General features: G+C 25.6%; 3 protein-coding genes across 4 annotated transcripts; 1 reads left to right on the top strand and 2 right to left on the bottom strand.

Moving 5' to 3' along the window:
- Positions 1 to 1,721: 1,721 nt before the first annotated feature.
- On the bottom strand, positions 1,722 to 7,081 carry LOC127286562 (ankyrin-3-like). 2 transcript variants are annotated; one of them, XM_051313041.1, is made up of 3 exons: positions 6,867 to 7,081; positions 6,620 to 6,694; positions 1,722 to 5,065 (listed from the first exon to the last, which is right to left on the bottom strand). In XM_051313041.1, the coding sequence occupies exon 3, from the start codon at positions 4,971 to 4,973 to the stop codon at positions 1,968 to 1,970; it is 3,006 nt and encodes a 1,001-aa protein (XP_051168998.1). In that variant the 5' UTR covers positions 4,974 to 5,065; positions 6,620 to 6,694; positions 6,867 to 7,081; the 3' UTR covers positions 1,722 to 1,967. The 2 variants fall into 2 exon arrangements, with proteins under 2 accessions (XP_051168998.1, XP_051168999.1); XM_051313042.1 differs by having other exon boundaries at positions 6,631 to 6,694.
- A 1,118-nt stretch (positions 7,082 to 8,199) lies between these two features.
- On the top strand, positions 8,200 to 9,270 carry LOC127286588 (60S ribosomal protein L39). The gene is made up of 3 exons (XM_051313069.1): positions 8,200 to 8,318; positions 8,428 to 8,531; positions 9,163 to 9,270. The coding sequence occupies exons 1-3, from the start codon at positions 8,316 to 8,318 to the stop codon at positions 9,209 to 9,211; spliced, it is 156 nt and encodes a 51-aa protein (XP_051169026.1). The 5' UTR covers positions 8,200 to 8,315; the 3' UTR covers positions 9,212 to 9,270.
- Positions 9,271 to 9,613: 343 nt separating this feature from the next.
- On the bottom strand, positions 9,614 to 12,209 carry LOC127286578 (39S ribosomal protein L22, mitochondrial). Its single transcript, XM_051313060.1, has 4 exons — positions 12,054 to 12,209; positions 11,682 to 11,857; positions 10,120 to 10,333; positions 9,614 to 9,884 (listed from the first exon to the last, which is right to left on the bottom strand). The coding sequence occupies exons 2-4, from the start codon at positions 11,847 to 11,849 to the stop codon at positions 9,661 to 9,663; spliced, it is 606 nt and encodes a 201-aa protein (XP_051169017.1). The 5' UTR covers positions 11,850 to 11,857; positions 12,054 to 12,209; the 3' UTR covers positions 9,614 to 9,660.
- Between the last annotated feature and the right edge of the window lie 22 nt (positions 12,210 to 12,231).

The raw sequence follows: 12,231 nt of genomic DNA, 5'->3' as shown, positions 1-12,231 counted from the left end.
CAGGGATGCGTAGTTATAGTGTTTTAAGTCGGTTATATTACCGAGAGAATATTACCGAAAACGAGAATATTACCAAGAATATAACCAACGTTTAAATTCTCTGAGAATTTATGAGAATTTTCCTATTTTAAATAAGACAAATTAAAATGCAGATAATATATAATAATTTTTAAATTTTTTCATATATTGCTTAACTAATTCAAATTTTCTAATTTACTAAATTCAGAGCATCCATTCATACATATAATTAGAATGGAGGCAAAATAGAAATAAATAAAAACACAACATAACCTCACTTTCCTTTAGGCTTTGGCACGTGCGTTAATCGGTTCTGTTTAGCATTATCCATATTATACTTTCACAATTATTTTTATTGATTAATGACTATATATTTATTTATTTTTCAAAAATGACAAAACCTAAAAGTGCAGTTTGGAAATACTTTAAAAGTATTGAGGATAAAAACACGAAAACAATTAAGTTTTTGTGTATATAAGACTTATCTTTATTCCAAATTTAATTAAATTTATTCGCATACTAAATTTTTATTCATACTAAATGAGGGCAATTTAATCAATGTTCATAAACATAAGTTTTTAATTTAAAAAATATATGATATTATTTTGATTCTATTACTCGGTAAATTTAATAATCAAAAAGATATAATATTGATCACTTGACTCAAAGTAATCGATATCATCTTTTTGATTATTAAAAAATATTAAAAAATATGATTTTAAAGATTTTTTTATTCATAGAATAAAAAAATGTTTTTAGATAAAAGCAATTATCTTAATTATCCTAAAATACATGTCTTATATTAATAAAAACAATAAATATACATTATTTACGTAAATAAACTTAAATTCTCAATATTCTCTTAAATTCTCTTGAATTCTGTTAAAAAATTTAAATTACCGTAATTTTCCTGGTAATATAACCCCAGTTTAAATTCTCGAGAATTTAAGAACACTACGTAGTTATACGCGTATCTTGAGAGTTTTCTACGTAATATACGTAAAAAGACAAATTAGGCATTCTACCTTGTGACGTCAGAGGCTGATGACGTAGCCTGGAGGGACACTAAAAAAAATTTCCTGTAAATTTACTACTTTCAGAGTAGTAACTAATATTACCTTCTTTTAAAGCAGTGATTTTACTTAAGGCAAATTGACTAGGTTATGTTCGCATTTTTACAAAAAAATGTAAAATTACAAATACGGTAGTAATTATGTCACATTGAAAGTAGGTAATATTTGGTACTACTCTGAAAGTAGTAAATTTACAGAAAATTACGAATGTACTACTTTAAAAGTATAAAGTTTAAATCAGTTATTGTATATTTACTGCTTTGAAATAAGTTCAGTTACAAATTTTGGTAAAATTACAAGTTCAATCCGTAAAATAAGACAAATTTTTTTTTTTTACAGTGGACAACAAACGAAAAAAACAATAAAGAACTGTCAAACAAGTAATTTTGAGGTTAAGTTTTTGAAGTTTTCAACGTTACCAACTGTAGATGGACTATAGTAAAATTATTTGTTGTCCCTCCAGACTTCCAGCTGATCGGGCAGCCATATTTGAAAGTGAAATACCTAATATATAAAATTTTCAATACAATAAACATGAGTCACTCGAATCATGTACAATTTATATTGTAAATTCAAACTGTCAGTTTTTAAATGGTTTTTTAATTAACATTTATTTTTAAATTGTGTGGAAAAATTATGAAAATTTAATTTAATTTGAATGTTTATTGAATGCTATAAATTAAAGTATTTTATTTTGACATTATTGACTTAAATTTTAAGTTTTTTAAACATGCAAAAGTAAAAACTTACAATTTATTCTTAAATTTAATCTATAAGTAAATAAAAAAATAGAAATATTTTTAAACAGCACATAAATAAATCGAACATATTTTTTATGTTATAAGTATAGCATAATCAGACACATTTCAGAATTTTTCAGTTTATTTTTCTTCTTCTACCACCAAATTGAGTACGCGTGTACAATGGTTTTTTATCAAGAAATCTTCCAGCTTGTTGAAGTCTTCTTAAATCAATAACAGACAAATTTTTGAAAATTTTATCAATAACGAGACTTGGCAATTGAATTTTATAATTCTTGTATATAACATTTAATAAGCAATTGGCACTCATGTCAATTAATTCTTTTCTGTCGCTACCTTTTTCGATACTTCTTTTCAAAAATTCACCATATGCTGGAAATTTCATAAATGATAATTCCAATACTTTCATTAATTCCTTTTGTCTAACAAAGTTTGCAATTTTATCAACAGGCTGTGATAAAATATCATAGTAACTTACATCAAAGTCAAGATGAATTTTTGTCTCTCTTGCGTTGATTATTTGAATTTCACAATCCGTGTAAAATTCACTGAGACCATAATCGGCAAGTGCTTTTGTTTCTTTTAACTCGAGAAGATTTTCATCACCAGAGATGGATCTTAATTGAACTAAACGGGCAATTAATAATTTTAAAGTATCAATATATGTGTTTTTGTTTAGAATAAGATTTTCAGTTAGATGATCAAATCTAAAAAGTTCTAATCTTAAAATAGCTGCTTGTAGGGGTCGAATTCCTACACTTTCCTCTGCCCGAGTGGTAACAAGACTGGTCTCTCGAAAATTTTGAACATCTTGCCGCACCTTGGAATTATATAATAACTTACAAATGATGTTACTATTCTCAATGTGATCAATTATGATTGTAAGAGTTTTAATGTTACATTGTGAACAATCTATTACAATATTATTAAACGTATCACAAACATTGTATTCTAAAAGACATTTTAATACTTCGGGAGAATTTTGTTTAATTGCTGTACTTATAACAGTTTTAAACAAATCATTAGATATATGCCCCCTTTGATAATTAAAAATACATTGAACGATATCAGGCTGAAATTCCACATTTTTATTGTTTTCTGTTATTGATTTGCATGCATTTACTGAATTCATTGGAATTTCCTTAATGACATTGATCTGACAGGCAAGAGTAAAGCAATTGATTTTAGATAAATTGTCAAAATTATCAGCAGTAGTTTTAATCAAAAGTAACTCAACGATATCGAGATATTTTTCAAACATTAATGAATTAACGGACCAAATTGCATTCGAATTTTCAACATTAAATAAAGCTGCTCTTCTTCCTGAGAGTACATCAACAGAACGTTTTATCATAATTGCTGTGTGCCTTTCACGGTCCAAGACATATTCCAATGGTATTAAATGACGATTGGTCAATAAATCATGCTTTGCACCAGCATTCAAAAGAAATTTCACCGCCGCTACTCGACCTGACGCTGCTGCAAGATGTAATGGCGTTTCATCAAATCTTTTTTTCGAATTAATATCGGCACCATTTTTTACAAGTAATTCTATTATTTTTACATGGCCAAAAATGGCAGCAACATGAATGGGTTTTTTTCCTTTACAATTAATATTCAATGAACATCCGGCATTTAATAGTATTTTAAAAATTATTTCATCTCCATTTTTAGCTGCAACATGAAGAGCTCGCTCATCATTCTCAGTATCCGTTTGAAAATCTTTACAGCCCTTGTCAATGAATAATTGTACAATATTCTTTTTCCTTGATTTCACAGCAAATGTAAGAGCTGAAAATTTTCCACTAGCCACTGAATTAATATTCGCACCATGATTTAAAATTTCTTCAACAATTTTATCGTGTCCTGTTTTTACAGCCAAATGAAGAGGAGTTTCGTTATCTTGTGTTCGTGCATTAATATTTGCGCCTGATTCCAATAAGCATTTAACAATATTTAAATTTCCCTTTGAAATGGCAAAATGAAGTGGAGTTTCAAGTCGATTTGTTTTTACGTCAATTATTGCACCACAATCAAGGAAAAACTTGAATATTTCTATTCGACCATTTGTGGCACAAACATGAAGAAGCGATTCATTGTCAGGTGATGCTGATTCAATTTTACCACCGTTTTCTATCAGATACTTTACTATTTCCAAATGACCATTGAATGTCGCAAAATACAGGGGCGTTTGCGAATCATTATTTTTAATATTCACTGTATTACATTCGTTTGCTATTAATAATTTGACAATTTCCAATTTACCATTTTTTGCAGCATAATGAAGTGGTGTCATTGTATTAGTCGCTATTGAATCTCTATATTTGCTGTGTAAAAGTTGTCGTATCATTTCTGCATTATTTTTCTCAACAGCCAAAATAAGAGGCGTTTTATTGTCTTTATTAATTTTATCAATATGAGCCCCGTACTTAACAAGAATTTGAACTATTTCAATATTTCCTGAAGAAACTGCATGATAGAGAGGTGTGAATAATTCATCGGAAAGTAGATTTCCATTTGCCTCATGTTCCACAAGAAGCGTTATGATTTTTAAATTTGGTCTCTTCATTTTAACAGCTATATGAAGTGGTGTACTTCCATTTGCGTCCTGTTCATTCGAATTGGCACCATTATCAAGTAATAATTGTACAATCTGAATTTGATTATTTGCCGTGGCAATGTGAAGTGGCGCTTCCTTAATAGAATTTGTCAAATTTACGGTACTTTCTTTCACAAATAAATGAATGAGATCAGTATGATTTCCTTTTATTGCAAGATGCAGTGGTGAGTTACCGTCTCGATCTCCTCTGTCGATTCTAGCATTACGTTGACAAAGTAAACATACAATTTGCTCATGACCTTTGGCTGCGGCGACGTGCATTAATGTTCTGCCCTGAAACTCTTTTTCTACTAAATCCTCCTTAAGTAACTTATGTGCATAAATTAATTTTCCCTCGTGAACAGCAGAAAAAATTGCATTATAACCTGAGGAGTCGTTATAATCAATGTCACGATGCGTTGCAGGATAATTTAATGCATTAGTTGGAAATATTGACCGCGCATAATGTCCATATCCTGGAAAAGCGTTTGGTCTTCCGCGAATATTTTTATGACGATACATATTGAATAACGAAATAAAATATCATATAAAAATTATCATCAAGTTGGTCATTGAAGATTTGACGGAAAAACGGAGATTTCACATATTGATTTCTGTAATTAAAAAAAGAAAATTTTGTATTAGGGTCAACCGGGGTAAATCCGAACGCTTTTAGTAAGTTTCAACAATAACATAAGTTTTTTCTTTAAAAAAAAAAATACTTCCGGTATTCTGGTGCATGAAGTTGTTACTTTACTTCCATAGAACAATTTTATGGGGTAGCAAAAATTTTTGATAAATTACAATCGCAGGAAACTTAGCGTTCGTATTTACCTCGATACTTTGCAACTTTCCTAAAATACCGGGGTAAATACGAACGCCACTGTATTTCAGAAAAATCTTAGGGAAAATAAATTTAAAGTATTGCAATTGTTAAACTTATATAAAAATTAAAAAAAATACGATAATAAACCTATTATGTAATAATGCATCATATATAAATACAAAAATCAAACAGGTTAAAAATTAAAATGCATTACACAATTAAAACCTTCAATAACTTTATCAAATCATAACGGATTTTTGCAAAACTTGCTACAGAAAGTATTTTGGAGTGATTGAATGTAAATACAAAAATAAAAGTCAAATTTTTTAAATTCAAAATGGCGGACTTTCCTAAAACTTATTTTTAAAAATGATCAAATTTGCTAACCCTGAAACCCCCCGAGTAACAATTTTCGAGCGAATCCAATGAATTTTTTAATTCTCGTCCGCCATTTTGAATTTTGAAAAACTGACTTCAAATTGGTAATTAGCGACCCCAAAAACTGTAGAATACCAAATTTTATTAAGATCCTGAAAAACTGTTTTCAACAAACCATTTGGCAAAAAAATTGAAACACTCCTTCGAGAGAACAGAGATTAAGTTTCTGCTTATTAATTACTAACGAGGATACGTATAGAAAGAAAAACTTTTTTCTATGTACTTTTATAATGTTAAAATAATAGTGTAATGAAATAAAAACAATTTTGTGTGGCTCTGATGTAAAAAAAAAATGATTGAAAATACCGTTCGGATTTACCCCGGTTTTCCAATTTTCCTGGGTAAATACGAACGGTCTGATATTATTAATAAAATTTTACAGAAGGCAAAAATGAAAAATTGTTTCTGTTCTAGTATTCATAACAAACAATTATAAATAATAAAATGAATTTTTAGCTTCTTTTTCTTCAAATACGAGACAAAATACTGAAAGAGTGTCAACTTTGATTTTCAATCTTTTTTGCAATACTCGTTATCTTTGTTTATGCTGTTGTTAATTAACAAACGAAAAATGGGATAATACTTAGAATCTCTTGAAGAGGATCTGAGGTAAAATTTCTCATATCGAACTTATTTTTAAAAATTTTAATTAAGCTGAAATAATTAGCGTTCGGATATTAATTATTATTAATTATTATTGTTTTTGTAACCCAAAAAAATTTCTTGTACTATTTAGAAAAAAAATTAACAATTGTCAATTTAAAATTCGAAATATTGTTTGAAATTACATAAATTCACAAATAAAATAAAATTTTTATATCATTTTACAATATTTGTTATCATTTCTGTAAAAAATTTCAAATTTACTACATAATTTTACATAATTCATTTTTTTAATATGCACCTTGTTGATACCTTTCTAATCGTGTTGTAAACCTTTGATGTTTATTTCGCTGATGCACATTCCATGAAAGAATTTCTGAATTAAATAAAAATGATTGAAATTTTATTTTAATAACATTTATTAAATTAAATAAAATTAGACTAATATATTTTGTTTAAAAATGTTTCATTTAAAACATGAATTATAAAAAAAAAATGTATAACTAAACTTTATAGAAACATTTAAAATGGATTCCTCTAATACAAACCTGATTAGCGTCTCATATATGTGAAATAAATGTACTTTTTCAGAAATTTTTTTATAACAAATCACTATTGTTTTTTGTTTACATAAACAATATACGATATTTTAAAATCCTACTTAAAATTGAATAAAATCTAAAAAGAATAACTTTAAGATAACTCTAATTGTGCGTATGATCACAATGATTTGCTGTGATTGATTCATCGGCTGATTCATCAGAGTTGGTTAGGAGATATTGGTAAAATAAGTCTTGCCAAGATCCGATGACGAAAGCGATCAATATAGGTTTAAAGTCCCCAGATGTCTAAAGGTGCCTTTTCAAAGGATATGAAGAGGAAAAATATTTCGGATGTTCTATTAAGGAACTTTCGAAATGTAACACATTTTAAAGGTTTTCCAATAGGTGCAAAAAAGTAAAGGTGCTTATATACCTCAAATTTCGATCAGATGAACATTATTTCTGGACCGTGAAAATGCGTGAAAAGTCATTTTCACGGCGGGTATTTTTGAATTGTTTTAAACAAAGAATGTTTTTTTTAAGAAATATAATATTAAATAATTGTTTTAATATGTAAGAACACTTTAAAATAGTGATAAAAAGATGATTTGATTGAAAAATTTAGCAAATTTTGCTTTAAAACGTTTCTGCTACAAGAAAGTGTAAAATGACGATGTTTGTGAAATGGTTTGTACAGTGTACATGTGTACATGTTTCTTTCAGTTATTCGAAACAATTAGTTGAATTTAAATTTATTTGATAAACATTTCAACTTACCGATTTATTTTCAGCACTCATTATTTATTACAAGTTAAAAAGAACCGACATAACATAAACAAAACTCTGAGAGACACTAACAAGGAAGAAGCACTGTACAAACCATTTCACAAACATCGTCATTTTACACTTTCTTGTAGCAGAAAACGTTTTAAAGCAAAATTTGCTAAATTTTTTAATCAAATCATCTCTCTATCACTATTTTAAAGTGTTCTTACATATTAAAACAATTATTTAATATTATATTTCTTAAAAAAACATTTTTTGTATAAAACAATTCAAAAATACCCGCCATGAAAATGACTTTTCACGCATTTTCACGGTCCAGAAATAATGTTCATCTGATCGAAATTTGAGGTATATAAGCACCTTAACACATTTTAAAGGTTTTCCAATAGATGCAAAAAAGTAAATGCAAATGTTCAAGAAAACCATGAGAGCAAGAGAGAGAGATATAATTTATTATTCACTAATGTAAAAACTTTATATATAATTTACTATTACTCAATTTTAAAAATGTTGACACAACAGGGGTTCTACTACAGCATGACGCATTACATTAGTTTTTATGAAACCTGAAAGATGTCGCTTTTACTACATACCTGAGTTCAACTTCAAGTGGCAATTCTTTCCTATTTCTCTTCCCTTGGGTCTTCTTCGTAAAACTACGAATACAAAATGGTATGAAAAATTTTATCTCTCATTAAAAATCCATATTAATCTTTTTAATCCTGATCAACATGAATGAAAATTAATAATATTTTTAAAATCTGATATCTTTTTGTTACAGGCGGCCCATAAGACATTTATAATTAAGCGCAAACTTGCCAAAAAATTAAAACAAAATAGACCCATTCCACAGTGGGTTAGAATGAGAACTGGAAACACAATCAGGTATGATTCATATAATTATATCATTATTTTTAATATTAAAGACAAATTTAATTCTTAAAATTGATTTAAAATTTGCAATAGTTTTTTTTTTACATTTATTCTTTACTTTGCATATCTTTGAATATTTTTTTAAGTTTGACATTTAAGGTTATGTTTATGGTCAACTCATTATATGGGTATTATTTTGTTTTTCTTGATAAAGCTAGAACGTTTTTATCTATATAAAAACAATTAAATTTTATTAGTTATCTGGAATAATAAGCAATATTTTATAAATTCTTTGGTATATTTTTCAAATTTAATAAAATTATCAACATTCTAATTTATCTGATTGTTTACAATTTATGGAATATTTTAAATTTAATTCTACATTTTTTTTGTTTTAAACTTCAAAATGTAATGACCTATTATTTTTCTTTTATTGTCCGATATTAATTTTAAAATTAAAATTTGTAAAATGCAGGGTATTAGCTTTACAATATATGTATCAGGAATACCTATTTAAAATTTTCCAAATTTTCTTTCAACACAAATTTCAAAATAAATTTCGCTTTGTTTTAAAAAATTATTTGTTTAATAATAAATATTTTAAATTTATAATTAAAATTTTTATATTTTCTATTTTTTTCAGATACAATGCAAAGAGGCGTCACTGGAGACGTACCAAGTTGAAGTTGTAAACAACTTTAATTTACCAAGTGTCATTAATGGGCTAATAAAAGAATTTTCTTTATATTAATTATTTTGCATTTTTTTCATTATTTACCATACTTATTCTAATTTTAAAATTTAGATATTTCAGATTCTATTTACAAACAAATTATCATTTATTATAAAATTAAAAGAAATTTTAGATGTGTTTAATAAATTTACAGATTCCATTTAATTTTTAATTCTTTTAACCTCGAATATTCTTAAATTTTTACGTTTTTAATTTTAATTCATTTATGTACCACTTATTTTACTAAAAAACGAAGACCTCTTTTAAATAGAAATTATTTTCTCATGTTTATTTTACTACTTTATGTAAAAAAAATTATGTCTTAAAATAATAACTGGGTAAAATAAAATTGCAATTCAAATATCTATGCAACTAAAAATTAAAAAAAAAACCTTTATATTTCTCCAATTACAAACTGTTAATGACTCTACGCATTCGTAGTTTTTCTTTATAATTTTGCAGTAATTCTTCTTTGGATTTTGGTGATTTATAATGATAATAGTGTTTTGGTGGTTTCCCTTCCTCAAGAGTGAGGTAATAATGACAATAAGTATATCTAACTTCTCCTACTCGTTGTTTTGCATGTTTTCTTATTCCTTTTATAACTATTCCTTTGTTACAAAATGATTCCGCTAAAAAAAATTATTTAACAATTAATATTTTTAAACATACGGAAAGTTTAAACTTTAATTACATCTTATTGTTATTACAATTATTTTACAAAAAAAAAAAAAAACTTTTTAAGAAAAATTCTGTACGCTGAAAATTAAAAAACCAACTGTTTAAAAATTTCATATTTAGCTAAATTTAATTTATAAAATTAAGTAATGCATTTTAATTTAATAGTCATTTTTTTTTGTCACTTACAAACCCACAAGTTACTCTTAAACTCAACATTATGTTCTTCAACGGCCTTTTTTTGAGCTGCCAGCAGAGCTTCTTTTACAATTGCACCACCTTTTTTTAATACAAAACTGATTTGATCGATTGCATCATCAATTGTCATTCCTCGAATTAAATTTGCTACATACCACATATTCTTAGGACTGTATTTCACGTTTTTCTCCACGTGACAAACAAACTGTAAATAATTAAGTTTTAATTTAATTTTTTGTGCTGTTCCTTTGAAGAATAAATTATTGTTACTCTTAATCCAGGCCTCGGTTCGACTTAAAGGCACAAAAAAAAGTCGTTTTAGTCGATTTATATTCCAAAAAAAGTCGATTTTTTTTATTTTAACAAAAAATTTTTAGATTTTTAAATAATAATAATTTTGAAAAGGGTTAAAGTTGAAATTTTAACAAATAACTGAATTTCAAAAGTTAATTTTCAGACAATAATTAAATTTTACAGAACTAAAAATAATTTATTAAATAATTTTAGATAACATTTTTTAAAAGTAATTGAATTTTCAAAGATTTACAATTGAGATTCTTGAAATTAATTGAACTTCAAGTGATTTTTAATTAAATTTTTTTTTGATAATTTCACAACAAAAATTGATTAGAAATTACGGACAAAAATACAATAATTTGAAAACCATTTTTAATTGAAAAATGGTTTAAAATAGTTGAATTTTCGTAGAATATTATAAAAATAGTTTTAAAAAATAATTGAATTTCGGAAGAGTTATAATTGAAATTATTAAATTTTAAAAAATTGTTGATGGAAAATTTTAGAAATAATTAAATTTCAATTGAAATTTTGGATAATAATTGAATTTTAGTTGATTTTTGATTGAAAATTTTAATAATAATTAATTTTAAATTGAAATTTTTGAGAATAATTGAATTTTAATTGATTTTAAATTGGAAATTTGGAAAATAATTGAATTTTAAAAGATTTTGAATTGAAAATTTTGAAAATAACCGAATTTTCTTTGATTTTGAAAATAATTGAATTTTAGTTAATTTTGAATTGAAATTTTTGAAAATAATTGAAATTTAGTTGATTTTGAATTGAAAATTTTGAAAATAATTAAATTTTATTTGATTTTGATTGATTGATTTGTGATTTTTAATTAAAAATTTTTGGTAATTTTATTTGATTTTAATTTTTAATTTTAAACAATTTTAAATTTCATAAAAGTTTTTAATTGAAAAATAATTTGAAATAATTGAATTTGTGACGAATTTCATTAAAATTATTAAAAATAATTAATTTAGTGAAGAATTTTAGTTAAAAATTTGTTAATTAATTGAAATAAAGAAGATCTGCATTTTATACTAAAAAAAACGTATTTTATTTTAAAAAAATTTTTTAAAATGTAAAAAAAAGTCGAAAAAGTCGCATTTTATTAAAATAAGTCGAAAAAAGTCGAAAAAGTCGTATAATCCGAGGCCTGTTAATCGATTAACAGGCCAGTAATATAAAATATATTATATTACTTGTATAAATGAATTATAATAATTAAAAATTTGTATCCTTACTGCGGGTCTTCGTTCTTCATCGTGAGCTTGAATTGGATAAAATTTATTATTATAATCCTCAAAGGATGAATGTTTTTCAAAATTTGCAGTTTGTGTCAAAGCAACTAAATTTGGCTGGAGCAATTGTTTTCCCAACAACCGCTGCATGCAATTTGTTAAGCTCTGCATTTTAATTTCTGAAAGATAAATTTTCTCATATTATAACTTGTCAACAAAAAATATTTACATAATAAGAATTAAAGTATAAATTTAAAATGATATAAGCGTTATCTGGTATAACAATTAATTCATTACATAATAATTAAAATATTTCCTTTTAGAAAAAAAAACATACAAGTGAGAATTGCCAAGAATAAAAATTGGAGAACCTACCTTTTTACAGTTTATTTTGATAAATATCGTTTTGTATTTTCAAACTCGTGATCGAGTTTTTTTTATAAATATAATTAATTATAGACTCATGAAAATGTATTATAAGTAATTTAAAAAAAAACAATATTTTTGTTGCTTTCTCGATCGTGAGCCATAAACATAACCTATAAATTTTCTT

The sequence above is a fragment of the Leptopilina boulardi genome, unplaced genomic scaffold (assembly GCF_019393585.1).
Source record: "Leptopilina boulardi isolate dan_hultmark-lab unplaced genomic scaffold, ZJU_Lbou_2.1 LbouV2_362, whole genome shotgun sequence".
Lineage (NCBI taxonomy): Eukaryota > Metazoa > Arthropoda > Insecta > Hymenoptera > Figitidae > Leptopilina > Leptopilina boulardi.
The sequence above is the reverse complement of the archived record's forward strand: the minus strand, read 5'-3'. Positions and strand labels throughout refer to the sequence as shown.

Excerpts from the sequence above, each read along its gene's own strand:
- LOC127286562 (XM_051313041.1), bottom strand. The coding sequence starts at position 4,973 with ATGTATCGTCATAAAAATATTCGCGGAAGACCAAACGCTTTTCCAGGA.
- LOC127286588 (XM_051313069.1), top strand. Across the intron at positions 8,532-9,162 it reads AGAACTGGAAACACAATCAG|ATACAATGCAAAGAGGCGTC; the intron begins GTATGATTCATA and ends TATTTTTTTCAG.
- LOC127286578 (XM_051313060.1), bottom strand. The coding sequence starts at position 11,849 with ATGCAGAGCTTAACAAATTGCATGCAGCGGTTGTTGGGAAAACAATTG. Across the intron at positions 10,334-11,681 it reads ATGAAGAACGAAGACCCGCA|TTTGTTTGTCACGTGGAGAA; the intron begins GTAAGGATACAA and ends AATTATTTACAG. Across the intron at positions 9,885-10,119 it reads TAAGAGTAACTTGTGGGTTT|CGGAATCATTTTGTAACAAA; the intron begins GTAAGTGACAAA and ends AATTTTTTTTAG.